The following is a 17,312-nucleotide window of genomic DNA, read 5'->3' as shown; positions in this document are numbered from 1 at the left end:
TTTACCTCCTGCCATTATGGCTGAAATTTTATTCCCCGGAATCAATCAGTTTAGCACTAGTTGTGTTTTGTGTGGACTTTTTCTTTCTGTCTTCGTCTTTGCTTTTCGTTGTCTTTCTCACTTGCTGTACACAAAATCAATTTAATCGGTACGCTCGACATGGTTTCGGCGTGTTCGACTGCTTAAGCTCGTCGTTATATGTATAAGTGTTTTATACGGCTGAAGTTGCGTTTATATCAATTCTTTTGATGTGGCATTTCAAGAAAATATCATTGTGTCGTTGTGAATTCCCATCTAAGAAAGGAACCGCCCCTGCCTGCTTTGAGAGTGTCTTAATGTAGGTATAAAACCTATTTACACTATACGAGAAAGTATGGGTAGGTTCATAGATTATAGTATAGGTACCAGAAAGAGGAAAGATGTGGAATTTTGATGATCTAAATTTCGAAACGATTTGTTGCAAGCGTAATACATATAGGTAGGTAGTAGATAATTAGAAATACAATCAAAGTAGGTACACATTGAAATATGTATTATTATTTTATTAATCACGAAAAATTATGTTCATCTTCCAGAATTATAAAATTGAAAAAGCTTTTATGTATGTACTATCGCTTTGTTCAGACAATCCTGACAAGGTAACTGAGGTGTCACTCTCCGATTTGAACGGGACTCCAATTTTTGGAAAGAGCATAGTCTAAAACCACCAAAACCAGATTTTCAGCTGCCCAAGTTAATTTTTCGATTTTTGGCGAATTTTTGAAAATTCAAAATTGACTGTTTTTGGGAATTTATGCTTTTTTTTAAAAGTACGTACTTGATCAATAAAAATGGTCAAAATAAGTCCCAAACGAATAATAATTACCCAAATCCAAATTTCACCATTTCCAGCCATTGTGGAGCCTCCAGCGCGATTTTTCAATTTCTCCAGAATTTTGAATTTGCTCCAGAAGGCGTGAATATGAAGTTGGGCAGCTAAAAATTGAGTTGTAGGTATATTACACTCGACCTGTTAACCGAGTTTATCCACATTTGAGCCGATTTTGAGAGTGACGCCTCAAAAGTGGCTTTTTGAACAGCTTTTTTCAAAATTCAAAAATCAAAAAAATCAAAAGATAACCATTTTTGAGGAAATTTTTGAAATTTGTGCGAATCGCTGTATTTTGTTCAAAACTAACCCCCCAAATCAAAATTTTACAATTTCCAGCCATTCTGGAGCCTCCAGCACGATTTTCAATTTCTCCAGAATTTCGAATTTGCTTCAGAAAGCGTGAATATGAAGTTAGGAAGCTAAAAATTGAGTTGTATATTACACTCGACCTGTTTAACGAGTTTATCCACATTTGAGCCGATTTTGAGAGTGACACCTCAAAAGTGGCTTTTTGACCAAAAATTCAAAAATCCAAAAAATCAAAAGATGACCGTTTTTGAAGAAATTTTTGAAATTTGTGCGAATCGCTGTATTTTGTTCAAAACTAACCCCCCAAATCAAAATTTTACAATTTCCAGCCATTCTGGAGCCTCCAGCACGATTTTCAATTTCTCCAGAATTTCGAATTTGCTTCAGAAAGCGTGAATATGAAGTTAGGAAGCTAAAAATTGAGTTGTATATTACACTCGACCTGTTTAACGAGTTTATCCACATTTGAGCCGATTTTGAGAGTGACACCTCAAAAGTGGCTTTTTGACCAAAAATTCAAAAATCCAAAAAATCAAAAGATGACCGTTTTTGAAGAAATTTTTGAAATTTGTGCGAATCGCTGTATTTTGTCCATAACTAACACCTCAAATCAAAATTTTACAATTTCCAGCCATTCTGGAGCCCCCATGGCGATTTTCAATTTCTCCAGAATTTTGAATTTGCTCCAGAAGGCGTGAATATGATGTTAGGAAGCTAAAAATTGAGTTGTACATTACACTCGACCTTTTTAACGAGTTTATCCACATTTGAGCTGATTTTGAGAGTCACACCTCAAGAGTGGTTTTTCGAGTTGTCACTCTCGCTTCAAAACGGCTGGAAATGGTAGAATTTTCGCTCCGTGGGTTAGTTCTTGAAGAAATACAGCGATTCGCACAAATTTCAAAAATTTCCTCAAAAACCGTTATCTTTTGATTTTTTGGATTTTTGAATTTTGAAAAAAGCTGTTCAAAAAGCCACTTTTTAGGTGTCACTCTCAAAATCGGCTCAAATGTGGATAAACTCGGTTAACAGGTCGAGTGTAATATACCTACAACTCGATTTTTAGCTGCCCAACTTCATATTCACGCCTTCTGGAGCAAATTCAAAATTCTGGAGAAATTGAAAAATCGCGCTGGAGGCTCCTGAATGGCTGGAAATGGTGAAATTTGGATTTGGGTAATTATTATTAGTTTTGGGACTTATTTTGACCATTTTTGATGAAGAACGTACTTTTTTTTAAAAAAAAAGCATAAATCCCCAAAAACAGTCAATTTTGAATTTTCAAAAATTCGCCAAAAATCGAAAAATGAACTTGGGCACTGAAAATTTAGTTTTCGGGGTTTTAGACTATGCTGTTTCCAAAAATCGCGGCCCCGTTCAAATCGGAGGACGACACCTCAAGAGGTTCCCTTGTGAGTATTGCAGTATGAACGAATCCTCAAAAAATTCAGTAAGTAAGGTAGAAATATTATACGTAGGTACCAAAAATTACCACTTATGTATTTTCCAAAAAATAAGTATTGTGTATAATCAACTCTTTAAGATTGGTTGATTAACCTTTTAAAAAAAGATACGAACTGGTAGAATCATTAGGCAAACATACCTCGGACACCAACTCAATTCCCTAATGGAACAATGATGCTCAAATGGTATCCTTTGTGCATACCTTTCTATTATTTCAGTTTTAAAACACCTAATAAAATCTCCCGAAAGCGTTTTAAAGTAGAAAAAAATCAATCAAGCCGTCAAAGTACCATTAAAACGTATAAATTAAATCATCACACACACTCATACATTCCTAAGAAAAGTGTTGGGTTTGTTCGCGTACAATCATCGATCCGCGGTGCGATCTGGTATTGCCTGTACCTAATTACTAACATTCGTTTAGTATGGTAACCTCTTCTGTACCTAAACGTATGGTAAACCAAACCTATGCAGCCATATGGCATATGCTATGCTCTATGCTACATTTATATGTTGTACGAGTAGTAGAGTAGATTTACATACATGACTAAACGAACGAATCTTCCCTGATTCTTCGAAAACAACAAATAACACGCGTGGGATGTCTAGTCCGAGACACCGGTTTGGGATGGTTATCCGCGGCTATCAACCCACGGCTGGATTTAAAAACTTACCTGGATTCCCCTACGATAATCAACAAATTACTTTCTATCGTAAACATGTGCTCGACTTTTGGCGATTTTTTGGAAAAATTTCAAATCGTAGGAAATTGTTGACGTCGCTATCGTGGCGTTAAAATCATAACACGCGCGTCGGTATCTCACGTTGGCTGAAAATTGTTGTTTTTCGCGGGCTTTTCGACGAATTAATGGCATTTTGGTATCGTTGCATTATGCTAATGAGATACGATACAGCGAACCGATGTCCGCGTTAATATTACATGTCATAATCCTTGTGCGTTAAAAAAATCTCGACTATTCTGTGTGCAGTTTTAATAGTATCGTTGTGATTTCGCGGGTGCATTCGTAGATGCATCTGGATCTGTGTGTTTTGTGTGGTAAAAATTGTATTGTGAGGGTAAATTTTCAAAATAACTGGATCGCAACGTCAAGTAAACCAATACGAGTAAGTTTAAAGTGTTAATTTTGTTTGTAAACATTTTTAAAAAGTGGTTTATTGAACAGCTGGATATGTTTCTTTCAACAGAATTGCTCTAATACCTGCCCCATGAAAAAATTTTCAAAAAATGTTGGAAACGACTAAAAAAAATTATAAATCAAGTTTTGAAATAGAAGCACAAATTAATACTCTTAGGTACCTACATTACATACTTGATTCAATTACGTTTTTTAAAATCCTGACTACCAAGTTTATTCAATTTGTTCCCAAAAAGGCTGAATTTTTTTTACATGGATAGATATGTAGGTAGGTACCACTGTAATAAGTTATTTCTGAAGGTGGTAACTAATTATTATGACTTGACCAACAAATTTTTGATCTAATATTCACTCTAGAATCACAACTTGCAAAGTTGTAATTTTCTTTATGCCAGTTTTCAGAACGCATTTCAGCTTCAAATTTTATCAAGTGCATATTTTGTTCGATCAACTGCTACATCTGAAGAGACAGAAGAGCTTTGAAACTTCAATTTGCTATTCAATTAATTTAATGTTAGAGATAGAGAAAAATTGAAAATAATTTCATTACCTTCACATTTTGTTAATTTCTCAGAAATAATGAAAGTTTTGAGATTTTTAAATTTTAAAGCTAGGTCAAATTTCAGAAAATATCTCAGTGTGAATATTACCTACTAATATTTGCTTAAATAGAATTTAAAACAAGTTTTTTACCGTGTGGAAATGGAGAGCACTTCGAAAATTGGGCAAATCTTGTAATGATACAATCCTACCAAACATGGAAATTGAAGGAGTCTAAAAATGAAGTGAATAAATTTTCAGAAGTCAGCTCACTGAATGTCACATGAGCCCTCAAATTGAGGATTTGAACAAATGACTTATCGAGTAGGCAATATATTCACGTAACCTTTTCGTTTCAGAATTCATTTCCAGTCAATTTGATTTATTTTTATTGTTTTCTATGTCAATGCTTTTCTGTTACAACATGAGAACATGAGCCGCAATTGTTTGGAATTTTCATGAATTTATTTTGGGGATAAGTAGGTAGGTACTTTTCACAAAATATTGGTAATTTTTTCGAGGTTGATTAGATGTTCTTAGAAGAACTACCTACTTACCTGCCTAAATTATATTGTGAAAAAATAAATATTAAAAATCCCTCTTGAAGCTCGATACAATAAATTCAATTTTTCTCCGATTCCCCCTCCCCCTCCCCACTCCGCCTCCAAAAAATAAATTTTAGGAGTTTTTGCAACTTTTCAACTTTTTTGTAATTTTCATTTTAGCTTGTTTGCGTTTACTTTAAATTTACATTTTCAACAGATTTTCTGTGTAACTTTTTTGTTTTTCAACTTTGTTTCGTGTATTTCTTCTATGAACGTTCATTTCACATTTTTTGCATCTGTGCTTAATTTTTTCATTCTCTTCATTTTTTTTTTTTTTTTGAATTAAAAAAAAATCACATTTTCGACTTTTTTTCTAGTGTTTTTTACGATTGTTTGGTTTCTTTTCTTTACTGTTATAAATTCCTTGAAGTTTCAAATTTTTAATTTCTTGAAATATTTTTTCAATTTTTTTAAAAGTTTTCTTTGCAATTTTTTCAATAATACTTTCATTCTAGGAATGAGATTCGCATTGATGAAGCCACACGATTTACGAATAGATTATGTTTAACCCTCCCCCCTCCAGTCTCTCTGGCCCTTTCTTGCTAAAATCGAAACCTATAGTTTGCTTTGAATCATGAACTTTTTGGGATCTCCATTTGTTGTTTTATTTGTTGTGTTTTTTTTTAACATCGTGCCAATCTACTCCATCTAATTCTATTCTGCTTTCAATATCACTTTTCATATGAAATTTTTTCATATTTTCAAGAAAATTCTCCGAAGTGTTGAATTACTTATCTATCACAGTATATTCAAAATCCACGCTCTAAATTCATTATTCCCATTCCTACCAAGTTGAACGTAGTATACTACAGTTGAAATTAGCATTTCAAAAATACATTTATAGAGTAAATAATAATATCTCGTAAGCGAATTACTTATGCATCCAGTGGTACTGTGCTGCTATTGCGATACGTAGGTAGTACACAGCACATGACAAAGTTCAAATCAAATTTGATTTTATTACCGAGCAAACTGTAATCAAATATTCGAACGTTTAGAATTGTATGTGCTAAACGACTCGCTAGTCGCTATGCTGCACCAACATTACATTACGTATTACGTGTGATAAGTAAACCTCGCGTCGGTGGTTATTTTGATTTCATAATAAAAAAAAACTTTGGCGAAATGTCGTACGTAGCACCAATAAACGCTAAATTTTCCATTTATAATACTTATATTGGAGTAAAGTTATGTGCATATAAAAACTTTCTCTTACAGGAGGGAAAAAAATGCCAAGAAAAATTATCATACGAATACATGAGCTGTATCAACACAGATAAACTTTGGTTAGGTAAAGGTTGAAAATTAATTTTCCAAAATGTCACAAATTTATTTTCTTTTAATCATTACGCACCTTGAAAAATTAAATTTTATTCAACTTTCCAAATTCACGTAACTGGATCACGATGCAGTGGCGAAAGCGCGGTGATGGCGAAATAATTTTAAAAAAAGACGAAAATACGAAGCTGCAAAAAAAGTTGCCGCGTGTGAATTTGAAGGAGTAGGTAGATGCGGGTATGGGTAAGCTAAAAAAATGACATTTTTTTGATTAGTATAGAAATAACGTGCTGGTGAAAATCCGCGACGAAATGTTTATACAGACTGTGACATTTTCTGATAACCTTTAATCTCGACGAAACGTTCGACTATAGGACTATATAGTTACTGTCACTCATCACTGAATATCCCTATGCTGCAGTATGGTGGTACGTTCATGCTACAAATTTAGATAGATACAGAGTGTGATAAAAGAAAAATGAGTTTGTAAATCGATAGAGTTTTTTGACCGTAGATTGTAACACCTTTCGAACGAATTTTCGCTACAACGATTACTTCTATTACAAACAATCTTCTTTAAAGCCCACTCAAATCAGCCTGGAGGGATTAAAATACCTATTTGTGGAAAAGTAAAGAAAATTTACTATATAGAAGTAAAAACTCTAGCTTCTCATGATGTTGAAAATTTTTTCGTCGAAATTTCTCGGAAAAAAAACAGAGATTTCCTTTTGGGTTATGAAAATTACGAACATCCTTTATTTGTAAAATAGCTCATCGCCACGCCGCGCCGGTGAAAAATATTGGTGTTCGGAGTTACATTCAAGTTTACTTTTAAAAAGTGACGTCGTCATATTTCATGAACCGGGATACTGCCAAGTTGAAAACAAAGAAGTTTTGTGCTATAACGTCGTCGTCGTATTTGCTTTTACAGCAAAATACATATAAATTTTAACATTTTCAACTTCAGACTTTTGTAAATATTATCAACACATAAAATGCGAGTCACCGTTTACAATCTTAAAGCACTTAGCGCCATTAAGTTACACTTTAAGATACCTCCACATAGTATTTGTATAATACGTAAAAGAACATAGGTAGGTAAATTAACCCTCATGGTTGCGTATAGTTCTGCCTACCTACATGTAACTAGAAGAAAAGTTTTTCATCTTCCGATGCAATAATCATACAAATTCATTAAAAGGGAGAAATTCGTTTTCGTTTTGCAAAGAACATCCTAAAGTGTTGGCATATTACCTCAATACTATGCACCTGCATTATAATAAATTAATAGTTGGAACTTCGCGAGGTATTAGAATATTTGTAATCAATTCCGTTAATTATTGTTTATTACGACCAGAAGTTGCACTGTATATTACCTTAGGCTAGTAAAGTTAAATGGAAGAAACACGTAACAAACGATATTATTAAACTTTCGAAGCTCACGTTGAGTTGTAATTAGAGGCAGTGCATTAAGGTTACGTTACATAGTAATTTGGAAAATTTTATACATGCTACATAGCCTACTCATACCATACCCAAGGTGAGATTCATCTAAAAAGGAAATTTCTCCAGATGTGCAACGAAACTGCAAACTATATCCTGTGTAAAATCGTAGATGTACTCGTATACATATTTCATATCAAGTTATTTAATGAGAAAGCTAGATCGACATTTATGAATGAAAACGACAAAAACTTATCGCAACTTGTTTATCGTCAAAACACCTGGAGAAAAATTTAATAAATAGTTAAATAGAAGTTGAATTAAAAATTTATCGAAACTTGTGTACATATATGGTTTGTAATCAATTTCCATCTATTTTGCTGTTTCAGAATGTATTATTCAAGCATCAAACCATTGGATGGGAAATTCAATGATACTTGAAAGGAATGACTAACTCAAAAGGTGAGTTCGTGCATCTTTATACAAGATAAGTAATTTTCCGAAAGACTCGATTTATTAATCAAATTTTTACATGTGTGAGTAACCTACATACATTACATACCTACCTACCTAAATGAAGTAAAATATAAAAATGGGCTAATGTCTTACAAAACTATCGACCCAAGAAGTACCTTTCTGTAATTGAAATCGTTAAAGGAATAATACAGAGTGGCGTGTAAATACTTCATTTCAATTTAGTAAAGTTTTCAGTGAAAATGTAATAGAGAAACGTATATCCTCCGTATAAGTTTTATTATTAGCAGGAGTTCATTTTTGACTAATGAATTTAGTTTGTGAATTCGTTGGTGAAACATTTTATCAAACTGTTGCTTGTATACGCTGACTAACTATAGCTTGTGTATACTTATACTTACCTACTCGCATGACGTCTGAAAATTCTTGTAAGAAGTTTGTAGAAATAATTCATATAGCTTTCCGTTAATTTTAAAAACGGAAGTTGAAGCAGAAACGAAGATGAAATTTTAAGACAAATTTACCATATAAGTGGTATTATTATTAATGATGTATGAATTTCGTTGGCGTTAGTGGGAAGAATTTGCAGCTATTTCGTGGAAACGTATGCTTGCGAATTTTTTCACTCGATATGTTCCACACATAGACGTAGACGTGGTTATTCTCAGGGGTGAAAATTCATTTTCGAGCTAGTCATACGAAACAAATGATTATATGAGAGCAAATATTGTAGAAAATGCTTCTGTATACTTCTAAGCGAGGTACTTATGGTATACCTACCTACTTGTATTCGTCCCATACTTTTTCATCGATGTTTTACCGATGAAAATAATTCGGCAAAATGTAGTACCTACTATTACTTTTAGGAAACACGAGAACCGCTTTGATGCAAACAAATTATTCATTTTTGAAAATCAAAATTATCCCAGTTAAAAGTTAATAACAATATTATGATAGGCTCGCGTGTTTTCATATTCATAGTTTTCAATATTTAATAGGTATCTATTCTGTCTTCTTCTTCAGCATATTAGTTGTTTTATTTTCGAAGTTTGTTTGCAGGAGGGTAGGCCAAAAGAGAAAACGAGACCGGGAAGGAGTTTCCTTCAACAAATGGGATAATTTTATCATGCTGTAGTTTAGTTTCGAAGTTTATTCCGAAATTCGTTTTCATCCTTTTTTCCTTTTTGCGAAATAGATTTCATTTTTTTCATCCCCAAGCAAAAACTGCAGCAAGATAGGTTATTTTTTTGTTTCTTGCACTCAAGTTGAATGAAAAACGAGAAAATAAATTAAAATTCTGCTGCCAGAAATCAGGATTCATGCTTCATTCATTCGTAGCCTTCAAAAATTCAAAATAAATTGCAACGAAAATAAAAGTTTCAAATTTTTAATAATTTTATTTAAATTTTAAAAAAATATTCAAATGAGTAGACTTGAACTGAACTGAATGACGAAACAGTTCAAACAGCTGGTGATTGGTGAATCAATGACGTCAACAATGTTGACAAACAAAGTACAAACACTTTCTTATCACATTTTTTTGCTCCCGTTCTTATCAACTGCTTAGCTTAAATTTACTTAAATTTTAAATTAAAATTGATTTGATTTTCGAAAATGAATTCATATTTCTTCAAAGTTTAAGGAAAATCATGATTTTATGTACCATAAAAATTTTATTTATTAAGCACCGGTGCCGTCCTGCCGTCCAATTTTTCATTCTTCGAGCTTTCCGCTTTTAAACCTCAACTCTTCATCTCGCACTATGGCACAATACTATTTATACAAATACAAATATTCTTCCTGCTATATTATTCTTGTAAGTGTAAAAAATAAAGATGCATAAAAACAAAAGGGTAAAAATAATTTACTATTTCTGTTACAGAATATGACATTGAAAGCGCTAGTACCAGGCACCTGAAAGCCATCTTTGGGGGAATGAACCCCTTCTCCGAGAACTTCAACAATATTCCTTTACTATTCAGCAAAAAATTTGGTCCAGGAAGTATTGATTTGGGAAATGTTGGCATTTACATTCCACATATAAATTCCAAAATACCGAAGCCAGTTTCTAGAAGACGAATTTTAGTTAAATCGTTAAAGGTGCGTAAACTCTCACCCATCAATATCCGAATGAATAGCTCTGTTACTTGATTTTCATTGTTGCCGTAATTTTTGCAGATGATTATCGTAATAATTTTATTTGTGATGTTATTCGTTAACGTGGGATTCATTTACATATCTGCTCGTCGTTTCAAAGAGCTACCCAAAGGTACATTATAATCAACAATTTTTTGGCAATTAACTTTTATAGGTACCTAGTTCTTATAATAATCAATTGATCACTAATGATTTCAATATTCACAGATGAATTAGATGATTATATGACCATTCATAACCCCAAGATTTTATCCATCGAAGTGATCTCAAGTCAGTCCAAAGTTTCTGTGATTGTAGACGGTACTACTGTAAGTATCAATATCATTATTATATTTTCAAAACGAAATTCACGTCTCAAGGTAATTTTTATATTTGAAAATAGATTCTTGAAGATAGTCATAAAACCCATGGTCGAGGAATCCATGTCATAGTTTTAAATCAAGCTTCCGGCAGCGTGATGGCTCAAAGAACGTTCGACACGTATTCACCTCATGAAGACGATGCTATGACATTATTCCTCAATATGATATCAGATGGTCGAATTTTAGTTTTCGCAATCAAAGTATGCGTACAAATAGTCTTCTTTTAATTTGCTTATTTGGCAATTGAATATAATTATTATTATTTTAGGATGAAGGTACTTTTCAAATGAAACGTCACGCTCGCGAAATATTGAAAAAAATGGGATCCGAGAAAGCAGCAATTTTAGGATGGAGAGATATGTGGGCAATGGTGACCAAAAAGGGTGATAAATTGTACGGCGAATCATTCAGTAAAAGTGCTGGTTTCAATACGTGGGGATCGGCTGTTTTACTCAAGGTGGAAGTTCCTCTAGTTTCATTCGAAGGTGAATATCCAAACATACCTTTGATATGGCTGTTTTCAGGAAATACACACAGATTATTTTCTTTTCAGAGGAACAAGATTATAAATATTTTGAATATATTCAAGAAAAATCAGGCCATATTTGATGTGTATTTCATATTTCCGTTTAGTTATTTTTTTAAAGTATATTTTCAAAAAAACGAATATTTAAAAAATTATTTAGTTCAAAAAATATAATTCATCGCCTAATCTTTTAATTAGCAGGTAATTTTTAAATATATTCAAAAAAGTATGAATTTGTTCAATTTTTTATTTTTTATTTTGTTTTTGTAATTTTTGTTACAGAAAGCGAATGTATTTGGCCTGACGGTGATGAATTAGAAAGAAGAAAAACTTTCTGTAATCAAATTGAAGGATATGGTCATGTGTGCTCTTGTGAGAATCCTTCGCCTGTTTCTTTTGACCCTGACCCTGTACGTGAATTATATTTAATTCAATCACAAAGTATTCAAATCAGATATTATTTATGATGTTTTGTTAATTTTCCAGATTATAGACTCTAGAATCGCTGATGTTCCTGTATCCATTATTGCTAGTAATAGACCTCAGTATTTATATAGGTGAGAAAATTTCTATCAATACACAATAATTACCTACTCTGGACCCTAAAAATGTACACTTAAGAAAGTACCTACTCGTACATACTCACATAGATTATATGTTTGGTTTTTTCTTTTTCAGAATGTTGAAATCATTATTATCAGCCACAGGAGTTAATTCGTCCATGGTTACCGTATTCATTGATGGATTTTTTGAAGAACCGCTTTATGTTACCAAATTGTTTGGTATTCAAGGAGTACAACATATGCCAATTGGTCGAAAGAATGCTCGAGTTTCCCAACATTACAAGGCATCGATAGCTTCGACTTTCAAACGTTTTCCAAATTCGAAATATATTATAATTTTGGAAGAAGATTTGGACGTATCGCCAGACTTTTTTAGGTAATCATTTATTTGCATATATTTTATTTTTTTTTTTTCAATATCAATCATTTACGTAGTAACGAATGGCTAACGTGATTTTAAAATTTTTCCATCCCACAGTTACTTCAATCAAACAGTCGACTTGTTAGAAAATGATTCCACTTTGTACTGTATCTCTGCATGGAATGATTTAAGTTACGAGCATACCAGTCTTGATCCAAGCATTTTATACCGCGTGGAGACAATGCCAGGTTTAGGATGGATGTTGAAAAGATCTCTTTTTGAAGAAGAACTCGAACCTAATTGGCCAACCGTTGACAAGGTGCATATTTAGAGATTTGAAATGAAAATGCATTATACCGGATAGTTAAATAATATAACGACTTTTTCCAGTACTGGGATTGGGATATGTGGATGCGTTCTTCTTCTGTTCGTAAGGACAGGGAATGTATTGTACCGGAAGTTTCTCGAACATATCATTTTGGTTCGTTAGGACTGAATGTGAATACATTTTTTCAAGATATGTATTTCAAGAGTCATTCTTTCAATGTCCAGAAACAAGTTAAACTAAAAAATGTTGATAGGTAAAATAGAGAAAATTTTCAATTGGAATAAAAAAGTAATTTTTTATTTTAAATGGCATTGTTTTTCAATTTACAGTTTATTGAAACACAATTACGAAACACTGATTAGTAATATGATAAAAAATGGACAAGTGGTCGATCATAGCAAAAGTCCTTGTGAAAAAGACTTCATACCGGATGTCAAAGTGAGTAAAAAAAATTTTAATTGGATAAATATACTCGAAAATAGATAACGTAATATGAAATGATTGTTTCATAGGATACAACGTTACTAGTTTACATCAAGATGGTGCATTCGAGAGATTTTTCCACTTGGTTAGAAATTGCAAGGGTATGTTAATCTAGCTAATGGATTTACATTACTTTTGTTGAAATAAAAAAAATTATCACCTCGTATTTATGTCCTACGTGTAATTTATGTTTACAGTGCTTTAGAATTTGGGACTTGGACGCTAGAGGATATCACAGGAGTATGTGGAGATTACGTATGAAAACCAGCGAAGTCCTTGTGATTGGTGTTCCTAGTTCGGATTACTCGTAAGTTCTATTTTTTAAAGAAGTAAAAATGTAATTTAATGTCAAGTTTTGGATGAAACTAATTAAAATATTCATTTGATTTGTTTCAAAGGCAATACAAACCAGCTAACGTAACTCCAATTTACATGCAAGGAATGAAAAATAAACTTCGGCATTGAAGCAAATTCAAACTCATCAATGATCCATTTATTTACCACCTATATTTTAAAAATTATTCAAGATATGAATCCAATTACTAGTCTATTTGTCAAGTCTCTTCCCACCTTGTTTATATAATTGACAAAGCAAATGCTCAATTTTTATTGCGTATTAAATACGCTTACATTTTTTATATGCGCACTTTTTTTTTCATTCTATGACGAATCGAAGCGTTATTTAGCGGGATTTCCAGAATATTGTTTCATTATAACGTTTTATATAACTTACTCGCTTGTTTTGGTAATCCTGCTACGTTGTGGAAAGTCCACGTTTTTACGAAAAGTATATTTGAAATGTCATTTTATAAATTATTTTGTAGTATTATTGTGATACATTGTTTTTTGTACCTGTTCTTCCAAATAAAATTTTGTCAGTTTTATTTCATTTGTTTTATAAATACGAAAACTTATACGTGCAATCGCATACGTGAAAGAATTGATTTCGTTGATGATAACTTCGATCGTGAGTAAAAATTAAATAAATAGCATGCATGAAACCACCGCCTGTATCATACGAAAAAAAAACCTAAACTAAAGCATATTAAAACTTTATTGTGATCAATTACATTATGCAACGTAGTACGTAGTCAACACATCAAATAAAGTCATCTACGAAGCGATATTAAAAAAATTAAAAAATGTCCGTAAAAACCGAAGATAAATTAACGAATAATGAATAAACTTACAGCAAATGCAATAAGATACCAAGTTTTAGACTGAAATACTATCGGAATTTCAATAACATTAAAAGTGAAGATAATTTTGAATTTTCGTAAATAACATTAGGAACTGCTCTTAAAGTAATTAATCGCTGAATAAGACGATAGAAAAATAAAAATAAATTGTAATGGTTTACCTAACCTTAGTTCTTCAACACATAATTCCTAGCCAACTTAAAATTTAGGGAAATAAAATAAAACACACACTTAAGCACGTTCTCCTCGAATACGACGAGCCAATTGGATATCTTTTGGCATAATGGTTACTCTTTTGGCGTGGATAGCGCACAAGTTAGTATCTTCGAATAAACCGACCAAATAAGCTTCACTTGCTTCCTGTAAGAGAAAAATAGAATGAAATATGAACTTCATTCGACATATTCGTAATCTCACAACACTCGACGTTGACGTACTTGTAAAGCTCCGATAGCAGCACTTTGGAAACGCAAGTCAGTTTTGAAATCCTGTGCAATTTCACGAACTAAACGTTGGAAAGGTAATTTTCTGATCAACAATTCAGTAGACTTTTGATAACGACGGATTTCTCGAAGAGCGACGGTACCGGGCCTGAAATTTAAACGCTGGTGTTATTTCAGCCAAACACAAGATACACATCTAGAATTTATTCAAAAATTCAACTAGAATCAAAAATTATTACCTGTAACGATGGGGTTTCTTTACTCCTCCAGTGGATGGCGCGCTTTTACGGGCTGCTTTGGTAGCGAGCTGTTTACGGGGAGCTTTACCTCCCGTCGATTTACGAGCTGTCTGCTTAGTACGAGCCATTTCAAAAGATCAACTTCTGAAATCGAATAAATAAGAATAACATGTGAGAAAGTTCACACAAAGTAAGAATCGTATTAATATTTCGTTAATAGAAAGGTGTTAATCAGTTATCAAGTGGTTGACCTAGATATAGAAACAAAATGTTAGCATCAACATTCGATGTTTACATTTTGTAAAATCAATGCAAACGTCAAGATTTTAATGAAAAGACAGAATCTAATTGATAGTTGAACATTAAAATGAAATCTAATTCATTCGTTTTCTTACCTTGAATAAATTCACAACACAAAACAAATAATTATGCAACACTAAACACGAATGCGAAACGCGACGATAGGAAAGGTTCAAGCGAAGGAAACAAGATGGCCTCCCTTTCTTTCAAACAAAAATTTTCTTCAATTTCCCTCAAAAAAGTAAAAGAGTAGGGAGCCAATCAACATTCCAGAAAATGGCTTTGCGGCGTGTTTGTTTGACAACATTGCGTTTGAATCGCTTGTGGAAGTTGTTTGTTTTGGTTATTTGAGTCATTGCGATTATCCAGGTTTTTTTTTCATTCATTCATCCATGCTCAATTGATTAGATAAAAAAATGTAAATAAAAATGTTTTGCTTTGCTTTTGTAGACTTTTTTTTTTGAAAAAATGAAGCAGAAGCGGACAGATCCCGCATCATTTATTAAAAATATAATGTCTCGTTTGGTCAAAATGTGTATCATCCATGGGTTCAGTATTCAACGAGGCAGCAAATCCATTTGCCAAGGTAAACATACTCGACTCGAAATCTATGTATTTGATAACATCCATCTGTGTGCCCCAAGCCCCAAGTTTTTCTGAAAGCTTCTGTAATGTATTATTTTGCCTTTAGACCCTTCAAATTGGTGTATCTGTATCGGCGAAAATTGGCTGATTCATGCACTAGATATCGGCTGAATGCGAGGGCTAAACGTCGACGTCGAGATTTCTCCAAAGTGGAGGTAAAAACGATAGCTTGCAGACTGCAGTATGCTGTTTTTAAACTTTCAAAGATTGTGGCAAAGATGCGACTGAGTCTCCTGGGCTGTGACCTCTGTTTTTTTAATATCGGTGAGTAGGTAAGTACGAGTATTTTATTTTAGCAAACACGATCATGAATTACATGATCGTCCGATTTTTATCAGTATAGGAATTTTTTGTTTCAGAAACCGTCAGAATAGAGTTTATGTTCGTGGGCCTACTGATGTCAATATTCGCATATTTTGCTGGTGATTTTTCACGTTAAAAGGAAATTATGATCATTTTTCTTTTCTCCCAAAAATGTGAGCAGCCGAGAGACTTTAAACCAAGAGAGCTAATCAACTTGAAAGAGAGTCATTGAGCCACCCAGCGAGTAATAAATAATAATCGAAGAATAGAGTTAATAAGCTACGAACAGAGCGTACAAATGTTATATGAGCTGATCAGATTCAAAAAGAGTTGAGAAAGTTCATAACTCATAAGCTATGTAGATGAACTGCCAAGAGAGTTGATGACCTATGAAAAAAAGTACCTATAAAGCGAGTACTTCAGTCTTTTATTATATTATTGGATGCATTCAAAGTGAATCTTTGACCCTGAAAACTCTATTTAGAAATTATTGCATTTTTTATCGATGTAAAATGTTAACTATATTTATAAAATAGAACTGACGTGAGCTTGGGAACATTTTGTCTACACAGTAATTTTATTCTTGTATTTCTCAACTATTTTTTTCTGGCTAGATTAGATGGCTAGATCTTTTCATCAAAGGAAAACTTGTTCTGTAGGTAGAAAAACACTCCAGACTCCGCAATGTCACACTCACACACTTCAGTTCATACGTTTTATTTTGAAAAAAGTCTTCCTAGGGAGGCTTCAAATGTCCGAAAGCCAGCAAATTAAAAATCTGTATAACAATGGCCATGATCAATTATGCATCTACAATGTTAGGTGTGTTGCCTACATTTATGTTCCGAGGGGCTAACATTTTGAAAACCATTCTTGTACTCATTCTTTAAACGTTACGATATTGGAATTTTTCATTTCAATTAATAACAACCAAGATTTTCAATTATTATTTTTTTAATGATACATTTGTCGAATTTCGTAGCAACTACAACATTTAATAATCTACAACTACATTATGGCAATGCAAGTATGTAAATACAACTTTTGAACAAAATTGTATCACAATATAATATACAAAGAAAAAGAAAAAAAAATATCTATCTCGAAACATACACAATAAAAGACTCTCGAATAAAAATTTTCCAAAGATCAAATGCATTGTTTTGATAATAACGCCTACCGAAGATCAAAGCAATATGGCTGCATATCCCAGTAGACAGTTCATAGGAATGCCATTTTCTAGAAAAATATCTCATGGAGGA

The 17,312-nt window shown here is 32.8% G+C and overlaps 2 protein-coding genes and 1 long non-coding RNA gene across 5 annotated transcripts in view; 2 read left to right on the top strand and 1 right to left on the bottom strand.

The window, feature by feature from the left end:
- The window catches only part of LOC135836103 (protein O-linked-mannose beta-1,2-N-acetylglucosaminyltransferase 1-like), a 104,823-nt gene extending 91,018 nt beyond the window's left edge, over window positions 1-13,805 (top strand). Inside the window, exons 1-16 of one of the 3 annotated variants that reach the window (XM_065350722.1) lie at window positions 3,329-3,769; window positions 8,057-8,129; window positions 10,024-10,241; window positions 10,320-10,410; window positions 10,506-10,606; window positions 10,681-10,860; window positions 10,929-11,145; window positions 11,469-11,596; window positions 11,673-11,743; window positions 11,865-12,125; window positions 12,228-12,429; window positions 12,501-12,691; window positions 12,768-12,876; window positions 12,951-13,022; window positions 13,119-13,228; window positions 13,320-13,805. In XM_065350722.1, the coding sequence (XP_065206794.1) occupies window positions 8,114-8,129; window positions 10,024-10,241; window positions 10,320-10,410; window positions 10,506-10,606; window positions 10,681-10,860; window positions 10,929-11,145; window positions 11,469-11,596; window positions 11,673-11,743; window positions 11,865-12,125; window positions 12,228-12,429; window positions 12,501-12,691; window positions 12,768-12,876; window positions 12,951-13,022; window positions 13,119-13,228; window positions 13,320-13,386 (2,034 nt within the window). In that variant the 5' untranslated portion in view covers window positions 3,329-3,769; window positions 8,057-8,113 and the 3' untranslated portion in view covers window positions 13,387-13,805. Of the gene's footprint in view, window positions 1-3,328; window positions 3,770-8,056; window positions 8,130-9,722; window positions 9,958-10,023; window positions 10,242-10,319; window positions 10,411-10,505; window positions 10,607-10,680; window positions 10,861-10,928; window positions 11,146-11,468; window positions 11,597-11,672; window positions 11,744-11,864; window positions 12,126-12,227; window positions 12,430-12,500; window positions 12,692-12,767; window positions 12,877-12,950; window positions 13,023-13,118; window positions 13,229-13,319 lie in introns of those variants that run through there. The other 2 variants (XM_065350721.1, XM_065350723.1) reach the window with 2 other exon arrangements.
- A 152-nt stretch (window positions 13,806-13,957) lies between these two features.
- Window positions 13,958-15,341, bottom strand: LOC135836107 (histone H3.3A). The gene is made up of 4 exons (XM_065350730.1): window positions 15,198-15,341; window positions 14,803-14,946; window positions 14,558-14,711; window positions 13,958-14,480 (listed from the first exon to the last, which is right to left on the bottom strand). The coding sequence occupies exons 2-4, from the start codon at window positions 14,928-14,930 to the stop codon at window positions 14,352-14,354; spliced, it is 411 nt and encodes a 136-aa protein (XP_065206802.1). The 5' UTR covers window positions 14,931-14,946; window positions 15,198-15,341; the 3' UTR covers window positions 13,958-14,351.
- An 89-nt stretch (window positions 15,342-15,430) lies between these two features.
- Window positions 15,431-17,303, top strand: LOC135836108 (uncharacterized). Its single transcript, XR_010556999.1, has 3 exons — window positions 15,431-15,688; window positions 15,794-16,019; window positions 16,107-17,303. It is a non-coding gene; the product is annotated as an uncharacterized LOC135836108 (long non-coding RNA).
- The last annotated feature ends 9 nt before the right edge of the window (window positions 17,304-17,312 follow it).

The sequence above is a fragment of the Planococcus citri genome, chromosome 2 (genome assembly GCF_950023065.1).
Source record: "Planococcus citri chromosome 2, ihPlaCitr1.1, whole genome shotgun sequence".
Lineage (NCBI taxonomy): Eukaryota > Metazoa > Arthropoda > Insecta > Hemiptera > Pseudococcidae > Planococcus > Planococcus citri.
This window is presented reverse-complemented; position numbering and strand designations above follow the sequence as displayed.

Excerpts from the sequence above, each read along its gene's own strand:
- LOC135836107 (XM_065350730.1), bottom strand. The coding sequence starts at position 14,930 with ATGGCTCGTACTAAGCAGACAGCTCGTAAATCGACGGGAGGTAAAGCT. Across the intron at positions 14,712-14,802 it reads AAGAAACCCCATCGTTACAG|GCCCGGTACCGTCGCTCTTC; the intron begins GTAATAATTTTT and ends TTTAAATTTCAG. Across the intron at positions 14,481-14,557 it reads CTGCTATCGGAGCTTTACAA|GAAGCAAGTGAAGCTTATTT; the intron begins GTACGTCAACGT and ends TTTCTCTTACAG.